Genomic DNA, 22,390 nt, shown 5'->3' on the forward strand with positions numbered 1-22,390 from the left:
CGGTAAGTGCTCTGTGATGCAGGCTAAATCCCCTTCCTGCGTCCATGCACTCATCTCACCAGGAAGGTAAAGGATTCTTGTGAGGTCAAACTCACGACTTCACCTCTTCAATTCCACATCCCAACCCCATGGGCTAACTGTAAGGAAGAAGAGGTTCTGAGTTGTCGACCAGAAATTCCAAAGCAAGATGTGCTTGAACTCTGTGCGTGTTTGGAATGAAGAAGCATCCCCCGATGTGGAATGACCATTGTCAACTGTAAGAACAGCCTGGCCCACAAGGCACTGTCAAGATGGCAGCTGGCTTATGAAATGTTCTTGAAAGAAACAGCCCCGGCCACTTGGCTCCCAGCCTGCGCGTCAGCGGCCCCAGCTGCTGCTTGCTACTCACCACGAAATTGCACGTGTTTGAAAAGTTGATGACATCTGGAGTTTCGGTCTTAATCAGCCTGCTTTTGGCACTACCTTTCCTGGCATGGAGCTCATTCTGGGTATTTTTCAAACTTGTATTTAGAGAATTCCATAGAAAAACCCCTAAACTGAATCCTGCTAAAGCCACAGCTTGAAATTCCTTGACTTGCACGTTTGTCTCATGGTTTGATGTGTATCAACACCGAGAAAGATTGACCAGAGACCGTAAAGGTACAGCACCAAGCTATAACTAGATAGATTTCCCTCCATCTCCAGCCTTCAGGCCCAGCTCTGCCATGTCCCAGGTGTGAAGCTGGCAAATCACTTCTCTGGGTTTCTCTAACTTTGCCTAAAAAAATGGGGGAAATGATGTATGTAAAGCACTCAAAAATTAATTACATATTTTTAAAACAGAAGAACACTTTTCAAAAGCATAACTGGGCTTCCCTGGTGGCGCAGCGGTTGAGAATCTGCCTGCTAATGCAGGGGACACGGGTTCGAGCCCTGGTCTGGGAAGATCCCACATGCCGCGGAGCAACTAGGCCCGAGAGCCACAACTACTGAGCCTGCGCGTCTGGAGCCTGTGCTCCGCAACAAGAGAGGCCGCGATAGTGAGAGGCCCGCGCACCGCGATGAAGAGTGGCCCCCGCTTGCCGCAATTAGAGGAAGCCCTTGCACAGAAACGAAGACCCAATACAGCCTAAATAAATAAATAAACTTAAAAAAAAAAAAAAGCATAACTATAGTGTCATTACCCACCAAAAAAATTACCAATAATTCCTCAGTATTATTCACACACACACACAGAGTTTTTTTGTTCAAATCACGATCTGACATAATCTTCACATGGCATTTGGTATGTATGTCTCTCCTAAATTCCCTCCTTCCATTGATATTTTCTCCTTTAAAATTCATCTGGTAAAGGAACCAAATGCTGAAATACTTTGTTCTGTACTTTTCCACATTCTGGATTTGATTAATTGCATTGATGGAGTTTTAACTTATTTCTCTCCCATATATTACCTGGACATTGCAAGTTCAATTTAGAGGCAGGTGGTATTGTGTCTTGCCATGAGGAGGAAAATAATGTCCAGTTGTCTCCCTTTTGGTGAAATTAACAGGAATGGTGATCATTACCTAAATTTAATAACTCATGAGGGATTGTGACTCAATCACTTTTTTTTTTAATTTTATTTTTGGCTGCACTGGGTCTTCGTTGCTGCGCGCAGGCTTTCTCTAGTTGCAGGGAGCGGGGGCTACTCTTCGTTGCGGTGCGCGGGCTTCTCATTGCGGTGGCTTCTCTTGTTGCACAGCATGGGCCCTAGAACACGTGGGCCTCAGTAGTTGTGGCACGTGGGCTCAGTAGTTGTGGCTCACGGGCTCTAGAACGCAGGCTCAGTAGTTGTGGCACATGGGGTTAGTTGCTCTGTGGCATGTGGGATCTTCCCGGACCAGGGCTCGAACCCATGTCCACTGCATTGGCAGGCAGATTCTTAACCACTGCGCCACCAGGGAAGTCCCTCAGTCACTTCTAAGAGCACAAAAGGGGCCTAAGACCAAGAAGAATGAGGGCCATCAGTACAGAGTAAAGGTCACAGAGCTTAAAACAAGACCACCCCACATTCCAAACCCAGCAGTTGCCATTTACTAGCTTGGACTAGTTATGGACTTGGAAAAGTTACTTAACCTCTTTGAGACTCAATTTCATTACCTGTAAAAAGAAGATCATAATATTATCCAACCAATTGGCTTGCTGTAAGGATTAAACAATGGATATAAAAGGCAGTGTATGAGAGCTGGAGGAACCATACTCCCCTACTTCAGACTATACTACAAAGTTACAGTAATCAAAACAGTGTGGTACTGGCACAAAAACAGACACATGGATCAATGGAACAGGATAGAGAGCCCAGAAATAAACCCATGCACTTATGATCAATTAATCTATAACACAGGAGGCAAGAATATACAATGGAGAATAGACAGTCTCTTCAATAAGTGGTGCAGGGAAAACTGGACAGCTACATGTAAAAGAATGAAATCGGAACATTCTCTAATACCATGTGCAAAAATAAACTCAAAATGGATTAAAAACCTAAATGTAAGACCACATACCATAAAGCTTCTGGAGAAAAACATAGGCAGAACACTCTGACATAAATCACAGTGATATTTTTTTGCATCTCCTAAAGTAAAGTAAATAAAAGCAAAAATAAACAAATGGGACCTAATTAAACTTAAAAGCTTTTGCACAGCAAAGGAAGCCATCAAAAAGACAACCTACTGAATGGGAGAAACTATTTGCAAAAGATGTGACTGATAAGAGATTAATATCCAACATACATATAAACAGCTCATACAACTCAACATCAGAAAAACAACAAACAACCCAATTAAAAATGGGCAGAAGAACTAAATAGACATTTTTCCAAAGAGGAAATGCAGATGTCTCTTGTTGGTGGTGGCATGGATGGATATTATTGAAGATGTGGGGAAGCCTAATCTCTCTCGGTTTCTTAATTGGGAACACTAAAGGTAGAAAGTGGGATAACAGGATGGATTGATTAATGGGAGTACAACTATCCAAGTTGAGCTCCCTGGTAAAACATGAGTAGAAAACACCACAGGACTGCCTACCTACCTTCTACCCCCAAGTGAATCTATTCCTTCTCCTCCCCTCATTTGACACAGAGAAGCCAACGAATGGCAGCCCTCTTCCCAAGGGGGAACACCCAACCCCAGGGGAGAGATGCATATTTTTGTCTCCAGGACTTAGTCTCTCATTGAAAAACAAGGTCCAGTAGATGTTGGGTTTTCACTGATCAGGGGAGCACCCTCCTCGCCCATAGAGATATCTGAACAAGGGGTGGAAGGAGGTGGGAGCTGTCGCCCCAGCACCTTGGAGACACCGATGGGATTTCCTACAGGACAAGCAGAAGTGGGAATATGGGAAGGGAGAGAGGGCTTACCCCTGCAGTAATGAAAATTTGAAAGTGCCTTCTGTGGCTAAAATCCCCCCAAAGTGATAATACCAGATACTGACAAGTATATGGAACCACTGGAACTCTCGCTCACTACTGGTGGGAATGCAAAATGGTACAGCCACTTTGGAAGACAGCCTGAGAGTTTCTTACAAAGCTAAACATAGTCTTAGCATACTATTCAGCAATTGCACTCCTACGTTTACTCAAATAAGTTGAAAACTTATATTCATACAAAAACCTGCACGTGAATATTTATAGCAGCTTTACTCATAACTGCCAAAACTTGGAAGCAACCAAGATGTCCTCCAATAGGTGAACGGATACACACACTATGGGACATCCAGACAGCAGACATATAATCCAGCAATAAAAAGAAATCAGATGTCAAGTCACAAAGAAAACATGGAGAAAACTTAAGTGAAATAAACCCATTTGAAAAAGCTCCATACTGTATGAGTCCAACTATATGACAGTCAGGAAAAGGCCAAACGATTGCTGTGTAACAACATACCACAAACTTAGCAGCTTAGAACAACACAAATCTATCATCTCACAGTTTCCATGGGACAGGAGTTGGGGCACAGTGTAGCTGAGTTCTTGGCTCAAGGTCTCAAGGCTGAAATCAAGGTGTCCCCTTGGGGCTTGGCTCTCATCTGAGGCTCGGGTCCCCTTCCAATCTCACTCAGGGTTTTGGCAGAATTCACTGCCTTGTGTTTGTAGACTGAGGTCCCTGTATTCTTGCTACAAGCCACGGACTGGTGGCTGATCTCAGCTCCTAGAAGCCTCCTGCCATTCCCTACCATGTGACTCTCTCCCTTTGGTCTCTCAAGTCTGAATCTCTGAATACTCCATCTCTGACCTCTAGTCTCATAAAGGTTCAACTGATTAGGGCAGGCCCACCTGCACTCAAGAACAGGGGATTATATGGGGGTTGGCAATCTTGAAGAAATCTCAGCCTTCTGCTTACCATAGCCCCAAATCGTTAAGCAGCTTTCTTAAACTAAACAGACTTGGTCTCCATCTGCAAAAACACCAAGAAAGACCAAAGATAAGAAAATTATCTTATTTTTACACCCCCAGGATGAAAGCAGAAACATCTCTGTTTAGAAAAGAGAAAGAGCTGCAAAAAAATTTTCTTTTTTTAAAAAATAAAACAGCCATTTTCCCCTTCCTCCTGTAGGTCAGGAAATATCCATCAGGAAGAGTTAAGTTTCTTTCACTCAAATTTAATTGAGTACCCAATGTTTGTAGGCACTATAGAAAGTAAAGGTAAATTTTCCTGCCCTCAAGGAGCAAACTGAACTGAGAATCCCATTCACTCATGTGTTCATTATTTTATTTCTTTATTTTCATTCAACAGACATCATGTGGGCTCTCTCTCTGTGCAAGGCACAAAAGCGCTGGAGATTTAAAACTGGTTTTTGCCTGCAAGCAAACTCACAGGGTAAAAGCAACATCTTGAGTTGCAATATCATTTAATATTATTTTCAACTGCTTTAACGACAGTATCAGTTCTGACAGTTTGAATACAGTATACAGAAATCAGATTGTGGGTAGCATGGTGCAGCTGAAAGAAAAGAAGCCTTGGAATCTAAACCCAAATGATAAAGTTGACATCACCAGTAAGGGAACAAATGGGCATGATGGGATGCACTCTGAAAGACATAACATCGCTTCTGTGATCGTCCTGCCCAAAACGCAGAGCCTGAATTTAATAATGGGGAAAGATGAGACAAACCAAATCGAGGGGCATCCTACAAAATATAACTAGCCTGTTATATTCTCCTCCAGCTGTCAAGGTCTAGAAAATCTTAGTTCCAGATTAAAGGAGAGTAAATAAATGTGATGCGTGATCTCGGATTGGATTCTGAACCAGAAAAAGGACACTCATGGGACAATAGGTAAAGTCTAAATAATTAGATCATAATATTGTTATTAATGTTAATTTCCTGATTTTTATAATTGTGCCATGTTTATGCAAGAGGTTATCATTTGGGGGATCTGGGTGAAGGGTATGTGCAATTTGGGGGGTATAATTTTTGCACCTTTTTTATAAGTCAAATTATTTCAGAATGAAAAGACAAACAAAAAGACACATTGGAATTCCTACTCACTGCTTACTACTGTGTGTCCTTGAGCAAGTCACTTCACCTCTCTGATCCCCAGTTTTCTCTCCTATTAGATCAAGGCATGCAAAGAGACTGGGCATAAAAATACTTTATAAGTAAGGAACTAATCTGAAATGAGTGTACATTATTCAGTTGTATGTCTGCATACGTTATTTCTCAATTCTTAAAACAAACAAACAAAACCTGGAATAGGTATCTGAAGCCAAGAGGAACCGAGTCATCACATTACATCACACCATGATGGCGGAAGAATTTGAACACAGCTCTATTTGATTCCACACGTCAGCCTCTTCCTACTCCCCCTAGGGCTGTTGCTATGATGAGAATAGTACAAGCAACGCAAGACACCAGGGGCAGCAGAAGGGGGAGAAAAAGACTCCGCAATCAAACAGGAAATGTGGCCCAGAGGAGACAGAATCTTAAAGACACAACCGCAAGACTTCTAAAAAAAATTGTCAACCACAGCTCTGTTCTGCCAGAAATTGGCCCACAACGTCTGAATTTTCTCCTCTTTGTCAGTCACTGCTTGTTACCATCCAAATGTCTGTGAGAGCAGCCCGTAAGCCCCTCTTTGGAAGTGAAAGTGTAAGGAAGTGTGGCAGCACAGGTGGCATCTTGGGACACCGAGTGTGGCATGAAGCTAGAACCGATCGGGTCCTCTGTCACCTCGAGACAGCTCATTTGCCATCTGTCCTGGCAAAGCCCAGGGCTCTGTGTTTGACCACAGCTGGAAAATCACAACGACAAGCTTTCCCCACCCTCGCCCACAGGGCACATCCCCGAGTGCTCTATTAGCGTGTGTGAGTGTGTTCCGTACACGATGGCTACACCTGCGGACCCCAACCGTCCTACAGCCACAAATCATTTTTAAGGCCCCTAATCCAGGAGGTTATTAAGTTACAGCCCACAAGTCACCATCTGGCTGGGGGGTTTCCCATGTGGGTGGGGTCTCCTGGCACTTCTCGAATTTCCACAGCTTGGATGTCAGTCCCTGATGACAGACTTGCAGAGACTCTCCCTGCCTCCCAGTTCACGTCCTCCCCTCCTCCCCTACACTCCAGCCACGTTTCCACTGCTTTAAGGGGAAAGGGGAGGAGGTGGGTATCGGGCAATCAGCATGTATAGGACACATACTACATGCCAGCCCCCCGCTACAGGAACTATCTGCATTTGGTTCACATGAGCGTCGCAATAACCTGTAATAGGAGTTATTGTGCCCATTGACAGATTAGTAAATCAAGAGTGTGCCATTCATTAAAGTCAAATCAGAGATTTAAATGCAAGTTTGTCTGACCTTATGAAAATCGTATACGTCATGCTCTTTCCATTAACATCCTTGCCTTTGATCTCTCCAGTTGCTTCTCGGCAAAATCTCCCCACATTTCTTAGAAACTGACAGTCCCGGAGGAGGAATTCTCATTGATCTATGCACACACTGGTGCTTACTGCCTGCCCGGTGCCCTGGACAGTCTATCAGGTGCACAGGTTTCCCCTCCCACCCTCCGTCCTGAACCCCCACGGTGGCTCTTGCCCTTGTTGCCCATTCTGTCGCTGGGCGCTGGTGCTCAGCCAGCCACTCCAGATTGGTGCCCTGATCAGGCTTGTTGGCTCCTGGACGCTGACTTCTCGACTTAGCTCAGTGCCCAAAGGGCTCTCGCCCTCACCCCAGCTTAGGAAGGCTCCCGGCCCATCCCTGGTCCAACGCCACCGCCATCTGCATTTCCAGGAAGGGGTTTGGAGAATGGAGAAGTACAGACCTCACTGGAAACCTCAGAAGCCAAGAGTTTTTGATGCGGCTGCGTTAGGCAATCCCCAAGGAAAAGGGCACCAGGCCTCACACACGCTCGCATTTAATCCTCAGGACAATCTTGAGAGAGGCAGTGTGAGCCCCACATGCAGGAGGACACAGAGGCCAGAGAGGAAAAGGGTGTGCCAGGGTGTCACAGCCCGGGGACTTCTCTGGGGAAAAGGCTCCATTTGGCCATCAGCAGAGACAGGGTCTCGGCTGGGACAGCAGAGGGACATTACCTGCGCTGAGTCCCCGACTTTCACCCCTGGCCTTCACCAGCATAAGTACTGATACGGCTACTCTTGATTCCATAACAATGCTGTGCCAACAACGGTCCTAAAGATATGTGTGTGTGTGTGTGTGTGTGTGTGTTTGTATACGTATGTAGGTAGGTAGGTGTCCATCTATGTACCTAATCTCATATTTTAAATAAATCTAATATATATATCTAATCTCATGCATATATGTAAAGGTCATTTCATCACTAAAGAGTGACTATGCACATAGTGAAGACATGGAAACAACCTAAATGTCCATCAACAGAGGAATGGATAAAGAAGATGTGGCACATATACACGATGGAATATTACTCAGCCATAAAAACGAATGAAATAATGCCATTTGCAGCAACATGGATGCAACTACAGATTATCATACTAAGTGAAGTAAGTCAGACAGAGAAAGACAAATACCATATGATGTCACTTATATGTGGAATCTAAAATACGACACAAATGAAACTATCTATGAAACAGAAACAGAATCATGGACATAGAGAAGAGACTGGTGGTTGCCAAGGGGGAAGAGGTTGGGGGAGGGATAGAGTGGGAGGTTGGGTGAGCAGATGTGAGCATTTATTCAATATATAGAATGGATAAACAACAAGGTCCTACTGTATAGCACAGAGAACTATATTCAATATTCTAGGATAAACCATATGGAAAAGAATATTTTAAAAAAAGAATGTATATACGTGTATAACTAAATCACTTTGCTGTACAGCAGAAGTTAACACAACATTGTAAATCAACTATACTTCAATTTAAAAAAAAGAGTGACTATGTGCCAACAGCTGTTCTAAACATTTTGTATATAGATAAAATCTCATTTACATATGTACATAATCTCATTTATATATCTTTCCTATATGTGTATAAATCTTATCTATATAAAACCTCACATACATATACACATATGTAAATAACATTAAACCATTAAATAGTAACTATCTGTCAACTGTTCCAAAAATTACGTATAATGATACTTATATATAATCTCATTTGTGTAAATCTTGCATATATAAAATCTTGCATATGTATGAAAATCTCATTTAATCATTAAAAAGGCTGTATGCTAACTCTTTTAAATATTATATATAATCTAATTTTATATATTACTGTCTTTTACATATTTAGGTAAGTCTCATATATATAAAATCTCATATATACATCAGTCATGTGTGTGTGTGTGCGCACACACGTGCGTGTAAATCTCATTTAATCATTTAAAAACTCCTTAGGAGGCAGGCACAGTTGTAATCCCCAAAGGCTGAGCGAGCTCAAACACCCCGTGCATGTGATACCAGGACTCAGCTGAGCTCCTGGCACCTCCACTCAGACCTGCTCCCCCAAGCCCTGGAGCGGTCCCTGCCTCAATTCGGGGGCAATTCCAGCTTTCCAGCTGCTCAGGCCCCAAATCCCAGGATCACCCTTGACTCAGTTCTCTCTCTCTCAGTCTGCCTTCAAAATACACTCAGGACTTCACTCCTTCTCATTACCTCAACTGCCCCATCCCTGAGTCAAGCCTTCGTCAAAGGCAGATGGACAATTACAAGAGTCTCCTCTGGGTCCCCTTGCCCTCAGCCCCCTTTTGCCCATCGTCACAGAGCGAAATCTGTTAAAGCACAAGTCAGTCCCAGCCACGCCTTCCCACACCCTCCCACACCCTCTCACCTCCCTTTCATCTGAAGTCAAAGGAGAATGAGGCTTTAGCGATTTATATGTACCCCCTAAAACTTAGGGAACACAGTAGATTGGCATCTGACTCATGCCTGAGAAATTCAGCGAATAAGAGGCCAACTAGTTGACTAGTTAGTACACCAGTGAGGCAGTAGCTCTTGTTTGGAAGTTAGCTTGCACGCCCTGATCTGTGTGGACAGAGGTTGCATGAATGCTCCCCTGAGCCACGTGGGGTCCAGGAGTGGCAAAGGGCTGGCATGGGGATCATCTTACCCTAAAGGGACAAACAGACCTCAACTGACGAAGCTGGCAGTGGACCACTGGACTCCTAGGGACTGAAGAGGGAGGGATGGGCTGATGATATAGAGTTTACTTGGCAGTTATAAGAGACTGGCCACCATCAACTGAAGAGGTCACCAAGAAACCCATACGAGTTCCCTGAGAGTCTATGAGGCCCAGAGAAGGAAAGCCCCCATGTGACAACAGCACAATTTGGTCCTCATAAAATCTTTCCGGCTCTCCCTAATCCAACCAGAAGAAGAAATGAGAGTCAGCAAGAATGAGTGAAGTCTTGAATGAAGTTGGAAGCATTGATGCTTAAATGGAACATGGCCATCTTTGACTACTGAATTGATACTGTGTTTGTGACTTTATATTATTTATTGGAAAGGTCCTACAGCCTACCTGTGCTGTCATCTAGGGTGAGGTCAGGACTATTCCGTTAAGTCGACTTAAAGGGACAGTGAGAGACAAAATAAAGTTGCTTTTGGGATTATACTCCGTTACTGCTTATTCAATATATTGGTGACTCATTTAATTGTTGATGTGTCTAACCAGATGGGAGCCTCAGCCCATTTCCTCTCACGATTGGGCAAGGGCTTCTTTCAGTATCATATCACATCAGTGTTAGCCTGTGAGAGACAGTTAAAGGAAAAAGGGTTTGTCTTATAGATGCTACACTCTGAAACATCTGAAAGGCCTCCTCCAGTCTCCTAGAAGGACCAGAGGCGGTCAGGAGCAAAGGACTTCCCAGGTTTGGCCCTGACTACTCGGGATGGAGTCAGGACCTCAGAGAAAGGGCAAACAGGCACACAAGACGACAATGATGACACCAAGGACAAGAGAAAGGAAAAGGAAAGGGGACCGGCACAGGGAGGATCCTGGGCTCCAGCCAAGGCAGGCGGGCCCACACCGACAGAAAGGAAAAGGAAAGGGGACCGGCACAGGGAGGATCCTGGGCTCCAGCCAAGGCTGGCGGGCCCACACCGACAGAAAGGGGACCCGAGGGAAGATTAACAATGAACGCTGCGCAGTCTTCTAGACTCTGCAGGTGTTCACGATCGTGGAAGGTGTCCTCTCCGGTACTGCGCTGTGGACACTTCCGAGAATCACGGCAGGATTACATGCCTTTCTCACATTCTTGGACCCCAAGCTTCTGTACGACGGGGACTGTGTGAGTCATCTGTGCCTTTTGGCATCTGTGCAGCCCGAGGCAGAGCAGGGGGCTCAATACTGCTGCCGGATGGACGGACAGGTAGATGTGACCTCGTGCAAATCCCTTTCCCAGAATGCCCTGCTGCCACGAGCCCCCGAAAGACTCCTTCTTCCTCTTTCCTGCAGCCTCCACGTCGTCTCTGGAGCCAGGCGTCCTCAGCAGCGTGCCTTTCCTAAGAGCCACGTTGTGATGACCGAGGCAGCGAGAAAGGACTCTGCATAATTCCTTAGTGACAAATACGGTCGTTAGCCACGTGCGGCCACTGGGATTGTACAAAACCAAGCTCTGTGGAGGTTTATCTCGAGTGAGGAGTGGTCCCTATGCAAAGAAACATTCCAGGTATGCCAGGGAAGGGGTGAATGCTCCTTCAACCTTCTGACAAACAATACCTGTGCCCTCCCAATCAACCACCAGCCTGAATAACTCGAAGCCTCAAGGCCGATGTGGGTGAGGGAGTCTCTGCTCCCCAGGAACCCAAACACAACTTAGAAGCCTCAGATGTCGCAACCCCCTGGCGGCCCCAGAAACCTCTCTGTTCAGAAACCACAGAACCTGTTTGTGAACCTTATGTGCAGGCTGCCAAAGGGAGAACACAAGCAAACGCAGACGAAGTTTCAACCTTTTTATTCAAAGCAGCTTCTCACAATGTATAAATACTGCATATTAGCACACATGAAAAATACAACTTCTAAGGCACCCAGAAATGTGTTCATACACGTTACAGGACCATTCACAAAGAGAGTGTACAATTTGCTCTAGACAGTCAGCATTTGATAAATCAGAAGATTATTATCCCTCCGTACTGCACCCACTCTCAGGGAATATTTACAGCATGGTGAGAAAGGGGCAGCTGTACCTGCTTTATAAGTCTATGAATTACTCATACTTACAGATATTCAGAACTAGTTAAAGACTCTCCCATGATAACCTGGTGAAAGAAAATGAGTAGCCTAATTTGCAAAGGTCTCCTTGGATTTTGGTGTGTGTGCTAGATCCATGATCAAATCCGAACACTCCCAGGGTAGGCTGGATACGTTTTTGGTAGCCTGCTTCATGATCAGAGGTTTGGTAATAAGCCTTATCACTAGAATCCCACTTCTTCAGTATCAATCATTTCTCAACCGGTTAAGGGATGAATGATTTCATCATGGATGAAGATGGGGCATCACCTAGTGTGAGAAGTGAAGAAAATTCTTCTCGGGCTAAACAGGAAGTGGAATGGGTTGATGGAGAACCAAAAGGAGGTGGAAATTTAGCAACTGCAGGATCTCACTGCTCAGTGTAGACACATCTGAAGAACTCACGCTGGAGGTTTCTATTCAGATGGAGCAGTCCACACTGCTCAGATAACCTGAAGAATGCCAGCCCTCCACTCTTTATGGTACTGATATGGATAAAGGCTGGGACTACACAGCAGAAACACCAACCTGAGACAGTGCATTTCAATCCGAGAAGCTCATCTTTCAGAGCCTTCTCAAGGTGACGACAAATCCTTCTGTAGGGCCAGCCAGGGGGAGCATGAGGTCGGTGGATGGGAGCAGTTTCTCTGTGCCATAAAGCATGTACATCTCTGCCTAGATGTGCCCACAATCTATGAAACTCGTACTTTGCTGGAATAATGGAATTCTTTGGTCCTTGGTTTTATGAAAGGCAATATTTTCACAATCCTGTCAGCATGGACATCAGCAAATGACTTCAAGCTGGGACGAACGGCACAGGGACACATTAAATCCTAGATGGAAAACTCCACACCCTCCAAACTTCCCAGAGTCGCCTTAATGAGCACCAACGTGAGGCCAGGTGTTGGGCCAGTGAGGCAGGGTCAACCCACAGAGATGCCAGAGCCGAAGCTTAAAACTAGATGTCAGTTTCTCTGATTGACACACACACTGCAAATATTTGAAGCAAATCTCCATCCTAATGGGAGATAAGTTGACTTTATGAACACTTATTTGAGATGAACCAAATAACTTGACTTTAGCTATTCTATGGCCCTGGTCTCAAGATCACCTTTAAAGCCTTGGTAAGGAGAACCAGTAGGTAAGCAGGGTCAACTGGAAAGAATCATAATTTAAAAAAAAAAAAAATTTAAGTTCCAAATTTTAGTTGGTTTTATCAGATCCCAGACACAGTGGATGCACTGCCAGGAAGCTCCATGACTTACACGCCATTCAAACAGCCCCGGGCAGACTGGCTCAGCTGATGTGTATGTTGTGCATCTAGTCTGCCTGTGCCCTGCTAAACTCAGGTTCAGCATGGCTTAACGCACCTACTTCACTGATAAGACACTCAGGACACGTGGGAATGCGGATTATGTAACTGAAAGCGACTTCAGATTGTCTACACAGTAAGACTCACATGTAAACTTTGTTAACATCTCTCAAGGAGTGCTGACCACAGCCAGACTGGATGTTTCCAGGTCACCTGCAAGGAACCTGGAGTCAACCACCAAGGTCAGGAGCAGAAAATGCCATTGGTTCAAAACAAATGATGAACCAGCAGCCCTCCCTGTGACCACATCTACACCACGTGAATAGTACGAAGGTGGCTCCAGAACACCTGTCTGTGGTCCCTTCGTATGGCCAAAGACAATCACCAAGGTGTCTATCTGGCCCCTGCCACCATCAACTCAACCAAACTCTCCAGATTAGCCATGGCGTACAGACTGCAGAGTCCATCCACATGGCTTACGCTACTTGGAAGAAACAACCCGTATTACCTTTTTTTTTTTTTTTTTTTGCAACAAGCTTAAGGCTCTGTTCACAAACTCCATCAACTGGCACACAGTGAGAATTTATGGGGAGATCTTCAACTACATATGTAGTTGCAAAGGTTGGAAAATTTACTGATCCTAATGGTAAGGCTTATTCACAAATTCAATACATTTTCAAATTATACTTCAAACTCAATTACTTTGAGAAAAAGAAAATTAACCGGCTCTCTAACAATTTAACAGCACTAGATTCTAATGGAAAACAAAAAACAAAAAACCACTGGCACCAAACCAGAATGCTATTTTTTTGAAAGAACAAGTGATATTAATGGAAAAGATTGCCTAAAACGCATATCCTAACTTACCACAGAAATATAAAAGTTTATATTCTGAAAATATATATTGTATTAAAGTCTGTAAGCATTTCAACCAAAATTTGCAGAAATAACTAAGCAACACTTATCTACAACAAAAATATACATGCAAGACAACCCCCAAATGGTTTCCGTTAAATATCTACAAAGGCAAAGTGTAGATTTTTAAAGATTATACAAAACCATTTACAGAGAATAAAATAAAATACTTAAGAAATCTCATTTAGAGTCTTAAATACTGTGTATATTAGTGAGGATGTCTAAATTAATATATACAACAGATCTAAGTATCTGAATACAGAAACACAGAAGAGAAGCAATTCTGCATTTTAAATATTCACTTAGGAAGATCTGAAGATGTTTCTATTTGTTTCTCTTTGTTAAAAAAATTTCCACAGAAACTAGATTGGAAAATAACATGAACGTGACTAAATTTCAAATTAAAAAAAGTTTACAAAATTTTTTAAACCAACAATTAATAATGGGAAATGCAATTCAGCATCCAGTCAAGGCTATTTTTTAAACGTGGATATCTGGAGATACAGTTGCATTGATCAAAGTCTACTGTGATTATCATTTTTCCATCCTCATACTAAACTTCATATGGGAAAAACATATTTTCATGCTTCAGAGAGAACATTTCCTAGTTTACTTTATACCAAACAAGAATAACATTTAAAATCAATTCTCTACTACTTTCTCAGAGTTATCCAATTTCATTCCAAGAGGGTCACTTTTGATGGTTTTCCCCCACAGACATTATTTCAAAGCAGGAAGGGACATATGGGTATATCTACCTTAGGCTGAGGCTTCCAAATGGTGAGGAGTTCTGACCATCTTAGCAAAGTTCTCCAAAAAGTCCTCCTGGAACAAGGCTGTTAACGTAAATGTTCCGCTGCAAGATGCTGGATGCTAATCACCAGGGGTTGGAGGAGAGGAGAGTTCTAACGCATGGCTAACAGGATGGCAAAGAGTGGATTGTCCAGAAGGCTCCTTGACTAAAGAAGTACCCTCATCTTCCCACCACAGCTCTTCTTCCAACCCCAAAGGTAATTCTGGGATGGGGCTACCAAGACCAAGCATGATTCCTCCAAGAACCTGCCCAGGCTCTGGGATGTGACCGCCTGGGTGGGGAGGGGGCAAAGCAGAGTAGAGAGAGGGGAGAAAGGATCCTACGGGTGGAGAGAAGGTCCTGGGGTAGAAGACAAAAAGTGGACCCTGTCTCAAGAAAGCTATGAGGTTAAACCCTGACACAACAACAGGTCTGGCAAATTCCAACCCAGGTTGATCAGCTGGAAGTTTCCTGGATCTCATCTGTATATTATCAAAACAACTAACCAGAAAGTGAAAAATTCAGTGGTTTGGTCTACCCTATAGTGAACAGATGTAACTGAGTTTTGCCCAATTTGTGGAACACCCTTCTAGAACTGACTGTATGGAAACAACCGAAACACAGACTGTCTTGTAAAACACCTCCTGCTATACGCGGAACCTACAGGTTAACACCAGGCATTCCACCTTAGTGATGGTTTCACATTCCTACCTCATCATCAGAGATCCTTGAGGTGTTTAGAAGTTTAGATTTGATGATCCAAAGCTATGTTTTAGTTCAAAGCTAAAACACTTCTGGTTTTTTCAGCAGGGAACAAAGATGGGCATTGAGCAAAAGGAATTTCCAAACATCTTCTTCCATTCCAACGAGAATCCTAACACTGCTTCTAGAGACGTTGAACGTGGCTGTCCCTAGAAGGTAAAAAGAAAACGAGGTGCTCTTTCTTCAGATGACTTAGTGATGGCGGAGAAGTTATCTGTCAAGGGTGAGGTTGTCTAGGGCCTTTGGCAGCGCACACACTGGCTTTCTCAAAGGAAAAGACAAACCCAAATTGAGATGTGACAACAGGTATTTGGACAAGAGCAGGTGTCTCCCTGTAGAAACTCCCCATCGTCTAGGTCTGCAGTTCCTACAGGAACCCCCATGGAGCAAGGGGAGGGTACACAGGACTTTAGCCCCATCTTCCTCTGGCTGGATTCAGCCAGGGTGGCGGTCCCCCGGCCGAAGTGAGAAGAAAGTGAGACATGTCCTCTTCCCTGACCCTCGGGAAGTCATGGGGAAACTCAGAAGGAGAGAGGCTTTCAACAGGGGGAACCAAGACCCTCTGAAGGGTGGAGAATCCAGGTAAACTCAGGTTCACTGTTTAAAGGCCTATGTCTCTAGTTCTGCTACAGACACTCCACCTGTTCTCCGAAACACAAAGCTCAGGGCCATGAGTCCTCTCCACCTGCCCAGTCCGGTGCATCCAGCTGCCTTCAGAGGAGGGAAGAGGACCAGAAAGGGAGAGAGAACTGTAACAATGACCCTCCCCCCCCCCTCAGCAGGCCTCCCCTCCCCCAGTTGTGCCTAACTCTCACTGTGCCACTCCACTTTCTCCGAGGAAGGGTCAAGAGGGGCTGGTGACTAACAGAGGCAGTAGGAGACGGGTGCGCAGAGGTCCTTGAGGACACCTGGCGGGGGGATTGTGATGGACATGGAAAAATCCCGCCCCTCTGGGAACCTAACTTTCTCTGGTGCTCGACCCTCATACAGAACCTGGTCCTGTGGCTTCTCTGCTTGAACTCTGATGTTTACCTTCTCCTCTCCAACCAAAACCAAAACCCAAAACCAAAACCCCTCCTTCGCCACAGCTGATCCAGGGACTTTGGGCTGATGGTCTGAATACAAATGCTGGAGCCCCCCTGCGGCCCACGTGCCCTGGGACAGGAGGCCTCATCCCTGGTTACTGCTCCCTGATGGGAGCAAACAACCTGAAAAAAGATGGAGTGCCTGGGCTTCTGGAGGCAAAAAGATTCAGACCCTCTACTGACAGCTCAGAGTGGGGACTCTTCCCCACCTCCCTGGAAGGCCCAAACCAGACATCACCACCCACATGGAGGAAAGGGACTCTGAAATCCAAGTGGAGTCCTTTGCCCCAGTGAAAAAAGTCTCCCTCAACAATATGGAGCCCCCAGGACCATTCAGGCTGGAAGCCCCTTTATCTCCTTAAAGGGAACAGAGTGAAGAGAAAACTCTTCCATGATTTCTCCTAAGAGCAAGTATTCAATTGTCATAGAACTGTTTTACACGCAGGAAATCTGGGGCAGAGCTATTCCTTTTATTCACAGAAATCCCATTTTCACCTCTCTGAATTTTATTTCTACGTGGTTCATTGCTAGAATGCACCAAACGGCATGAACCTTGTATGGGATTTGGTCCAGGGCAGTATGAAAATAATATCTGTGTGAACAACAGATACCATAATATATAAACAAAAATAAATAAATTAAATAAGTCGGGTTAAAAAAAAAACATTTTCCTAGTAGTTATGTGTTTGCAAAACTAGCTTTACATATAATACACATAAATTATCAGAATTTCCACTTACACTGTTTTAAAAATATATATTTAACAAAATGCTCCTAAATGTACAATATCTGGGTTTGTAAATTACTCAATTGGGTTTTAAGACCAAGCCCTAAAAGTCATGCAGATTTGCATCAGAGAGGAGACTGAGGCTGGATCTACACAATTGTTCTGCTCATGGGTCTAGAAATTCCCTAAGATTGGTCGTCCCCTGTCACTGGATCTGTACTTAACCAGACAGAGCCATGGCAGCCAAGTCTCCAAAACAGAGGCACTGTGTAGACACAGCCTGAGTCAGAAGGATGGAGAAATGGGTCTTCCCCTTCCTGGACCAGGATGGTGCATTTCAGCAAGTGGGGACAGGACAAGGGCACCTGGCAGAGGACTGGGAAGATATAGCCCTCGATAGCTCTCCAGCCAGTTGGGGTGGGGACACGGGGGAGGCCAAGTATGCTGCGTTTCCCATCGTTACACAAAACCAAACCAATGAGGAGCAACCAAAGGACACGAGGAAATGGACACGACCCTAGGTATAGAGAGACACCCTGACGGACTCCTTGGCCGGGAATACACTGTGCTCTGATTTCTGAAACACAGGGCAGAGCTGGAAGTCAGCTGCCCTTGAGCACTGGGCCCTCAGACTTCATAAATTTTGTCCTGCAGGTAGCTGAACAGGGAATCCAGGCCTTTGGAGGAACCCCAGAGCTGTTTGAGCATGAGGCATTCTTTCTCATTCACATCTTCAAGCACCGACTTCAGGAAGCTCCGGACAAGGCATTTCGACTCCTCCAGCACCTGGAGGGAAACACACAAGCCTCATTAGCCAGGCACCAGGGACTCTGCTCCAGAAGGATGTACTTAACCTCCTCATGTCCAAAGCCAGAGGAGGTTGCCTCCTCTGGTCCGGGGCTTCCCAGGCCTCTGCCCTTGGCAACGGCCAGGAATGGATTGCAGGCATGCTGAGATGCCGAGCCCTCAGACCTTGGGACGGCTGAGTGGGACCCGCATTAACCCCAACTGCAGGAGTGACACTGACATATACTCAGGGTCACTTTCTATGGATTCATGAAAAAGTTTGGGAAATACTGCTTTCACCTCCCCATGCTACCTAACTCAAGAATGGCTGGGATCACAGAGTAAGATAATGAAATGAACTAATGGTTGTCAAAGTATCCATGGGACCTACCCTGACAGCAATGCCCCTTGTTCAGGCTTAGTAGTAAGAGTAGTAGTAATAAAAGTAGCAATCATTGTAATAGTAATAACAATTGCAGTAATTGTAGTAATGAGCAATAATAGTGATAACAATAGTAATGCTATAGTATTACAGCGATAACAGTAATGTTAGTGGTAGTAATAATGGTAACAACACCACAGTATTATGGTATTAACAGTATTAACAGTAAAGCCGGTGGTAGTAATAATACTATAGTATTATAGTAGTGATAATGACTGATATTAGTAATATAGTAGCAATCACGGTAATAATAGTAGTAATAATCATAATCATGAGTAAGGACAATGGTAGCAAGCATAGTGATAAGAATAGCAATGCCACTACAACCACTGTTAGCCGATCGGCTCTACGATAGGCACTTCGCCTGCTTTCTTTTATTTCTTCCTCAAGTTAACTGCACAACTAGGTAGTTGTCTCCGCATTACAGATGAAAGATGTGAGCTCAGGAAAGTGAAGGCGCCCCGAACCGCCTGATGGGCGTGCCCTGCCAACGCCTGGCTGATTCTGCGGGCTCCACGCTGCCTCAGTCTGGCAAAGGCATAGCCGGAAGCCGGGCGTCCGAGCATCCTTCCGCTGGTCTCCGCCATCCTCTGTGGACCTGGAGGCTTTGGTCCTCAGTCTCACAAAGCGCTTTCCAACAGAAAAAAGCAAGACAAGAGCTCCCTTGCTCAAGCAGGCTGGAAAGGGGCAGTGATCGTATCCCTCAGCTTGGGCTGGAGGCGAATGGGTGGTGAGAAAGGGCTGGCAGACCAAGGGTGCCTCTTTCCTTCCAAGAATTTCTCCCAAGAACACCATCTCCTGGGGCCGTGGGGTAGATTCCCATCTCAGGTGAATCAACCCAAAGCCCCTGAATTCATACCTGTGGGTAGGAGAGGTTTCCTTGCAGTATTTCTTCAAAAGCCGGTTTCATCTGAGCACCTCCACTGCCCAGAGACCAAACTCCTCAGTGGAGCCTTGGGGCCTTTCTCCTCCCTGCCTTTTCAGTCTAATCATCCCTCAACTAGCCCCTGCACCTGCTCACACCACCAGGAGCCGCTGCCTAAACTCCACGCAGGGCTTTGGACTTGTGTGGCCTCACTCACACCGTTTGCTCCGCTGAGAACTTCCACCCACCTCTCTGTGCAGCTGCCCCTATGTCACCAATCATCCCCGTTTTCCCAGGCTCACGGGGTTTCCTGGGACTCGAGATTTTTGGTGCTAAAACCAGGAGAGTCTCAGGCAAAGTGGGACGAGTTGGTCACCAGAATCATCAGGAAGATTAAAACAGAATTCGCATAAAGGGAGGAGCAAAGTGCTTGGCCCAACAAGGCTGTACCATCCCCACCCTGCCACTGTCACTGGGACCAACAGGCTTCCGGGGGGCAGAGCTGACACACAGTATGTGCCCAGTAAAGGCTGATGAGGCATATCAAGAGGGGAGTGGCAGCTGGGTGCAGGCTCGGGGTAGACAGGGAGAAGGGAAGGGGTGGTCACGGGTCAGCCCCACAATCCAGCCCAGCACCCCTGTGATGCTGGAGCACAGAAAAGCGTCCGGGCCTGCGGCTCCCAAAGCACCTTCCTCATTTCCCACTCGGCCCTTCTCCACCTTCAACAGGATATTTCCATACAGCGCTCAGAGCGACTTTATGAGATAAAATCGACACAGTTAAAACCCGGCGTCTCCGCGGAGGTGTCATTTATTTATCTGTTTTTCAAGGTGTCTTCAGAGTCGAACCGTTTACGTGTGCCGAGCGCTGGACAGGCAGGAGAAATGAGGTACCAGGACAGCGGAAACCGCTTTTTCTCGTCTCTCAGCTGCCTTCACACCCTCTGTCCTTATTCGCCTTTGCTTCTCATTTCTTTGAAAACCATAGATGATTTGTGTTTTCGTGCATGTTTAGGACTTTGTTTTAAGGCAACCCTTCTACCCCAGGGTATACATCTCTTCTGTGAGGTTTTCACACTGGAGCTGATGGAGAATATCTAACAGTGCTGACCACCTCCCTCTGGATTTAAGCTCTCAGCACCGAGATGCGGCGTCTGTTAAATCACACGGGGCCTTTCACGTACTCCCTGCGTGACCTTTGGCAAGTCAATCACTCCCTTCTGGCCTCGTTGCCCTCACCTGTAAAATGGGTCTACTGCAAGGACAGGACACAGAGACTCAGGAACTCACCACCGCGCTGCAGGAGGCCATCTCCTTGACCCGCAGCATGACCTCCTGGCTGAACGTGGTTGGCCAGAAGACCTGTGACACCAGGCCTCTGCTGCACGCCTCCTGGGCGGTGAGCTTCCGCCCGCAGAAGAGCATCTCGTTGGCCTGAGAAAGCAAAGGCAGGAGAAGGCTGAGAGCCGGCACGCCTCCAAGCCTGCTCGCGAGCCCGCCTGCTGTGCGCGACTGTCCCGGCTCCCAGAGGCAGCGTCCTTAACTGGGGGCCAAAGATGCCTTGGGGGCTGCTCGCACATGCCTGTGTCTACGTGCGTCTTTCCGCACAGAGGGCCCACAGCTTTCATTGAATTCCCCTGAGAAGCCATGTCCCTGCAGGGGCTCCGCCTGCAATACCCATCCCCCCCACCCCATCTGGTGGCAGGGCTGCAGGAGGAGACGTGTGTCGGGCTGGGAACAGTTCACAGCTGATACCCCGTCCTCGACGGCTGATTCGGGGAAGAGGAGATGAGCCCCCCGAGATATTAAAGCTGTCTGTGAGGTCTCCAAGCCGGAGAGGATGGGGAAGACTCTTCCTCCCTGTCTGGCGGCTTCAGTCACTGAGCCCCGGGCCACCCGCTGCTGTGGGGAGGGAAGGGCTGCCAAGACAGCAGGGATGGAGAACAAGAGCCCTGCCGGCGCTGGGATTGCTGGGCGTGACACCCCCAAAGGAGGCTCTACTGCTGGACCTGCCAGTTAGGGCCACCGTTAAATTCCTTTCTTCCCCTCTTTAAGCCAGTTAAAGTTTCCATCACCGGCAGCCAGAAAGGTCCCGAGTAAGACCATAATCCCAACGCGGAGAGGCGCACCCCTCCCAGTGACCCGGGGCTGTGCACAGGCAGTGCCCAGGTACGAAGGGCAGAAACACCTCCTGCGTCCTGCCGTGGCCTCTGCGCCCCACCCCCCAGATAACCTCCCCTGACTTTGAAGTGTGCAGCTGTCGTACACAGTCTGGGAGGAGCAACGTGGGAAAGGTCCCGGGCACAGACAGAGCCCAGCGCAGTCACCCACTGACACCAACCAATGACTCTCCCGCTGATAATTAGGGCAAGATGGTCATGGTCCCTCCCTCCTTCAGCACAGGTCCCCACCTCCTTCACACAGCAGACAACCCAATCCCTTCCCTGACTGCCATCCACCTGCCTCCCCTGTCCCTCCCTTCCCGGCCCTGCAGGCTCAGCCGCTCTCAGATGGATGTTGAAATGTCAAGCTCTCCCAGCCTCTGGATCTGTGCACGTGCCTCCCCTTTGTTCTGGTTGTCACTGGAGGGTCATGATGACCCAAAGGACAATCTTTCACACCCGAGGAGCAAAATTTGTCAGGTCGGTAATAAGCCTGTGGATGCATTCGGTTGGACGTCTGAAGACAAATACATGTCATTGAACGTATTCAGAAACACCATCTCAGGAAGGAGAAATGTGAGAAAGGAACCCAGTAGAAGGAGCCAACCAGGACGCAGTCGGGAAGAACACGTCTCAATCGGCAACATTCTTGGAGTTTCAGAAATGATTGAAATAAAAGAAAGCGATAAGGCTGTACAAGGTTAACATTTTTGTGACCACGAAGGAACCGGGCAGAGCACAGGGGCCGAGATCAAAAGGGAAAGTGCCTGCTTCCGGGGCTCCCAGGCTGTCCCGTCTTCCTACCACTGCTGAGACGGTAAGCCGCAGAAAGCAGCCCCAGCTCCAGAGTCCGAATGGCCTTGCAATCCATCATGTTGG

The 22,390-nt window shown here is 46.3% G+C and overlaps 1 protein-coding gene across 4 annotated transcripts in view; it reads right to left on the reverse strand.

The window, feature by feature from the left end:
- Nucleotides 1–11,372: 11,372 nt before the first annotated feature.
- The window catches only part of CDYL2 (chromodomain Y like 2), a 177,781-nt gene continuing 166,763 nt past the window's right edge, over nucleotides 11,373–22,390 (reverse strand). For 3 of the 4 annotated variants that reach the window (XM_036834677.1, XM_036834678.1, XM_036834679.1), the window contains exons 6-7: nucleotides 20,640–20,783; nucleotides 11,373–18,042 (exon numbers count right to left, since the gene is read on the reverse strand). In XM_036834677.1, the coding sequence (XP_036690572.1) occupies nucleotides 17,884–18,042; nucleotides 20,640–20,783 (303 nt within the window). In that variant the 3' untranslated portion in view covers nucleotides 11,373–17,883. The remainder of the gene's footprint in view (nucleotides 18,043–20,639; nucleotides 20,784–22,390) is intronic. The other variant, XR_005017548.1, reaches the window with a different exon arrangement.

Source organism: Balaenoptera musculus, chromosome 19 (genome assembly GCF_009873245.2).
Source record: "Balaenoptera musculus isolate JJ_BM4_2016_0621 chromosome 19, mBalMus1.pri.v3, whole genome shotgun sequence".
Lineage (NCBI taxonomy): Eukaryota > Metazoa > Chordata > Mammalia > Artiodactyla > Balaenopteridae > Balaenoptera > Balaenoptera musculus.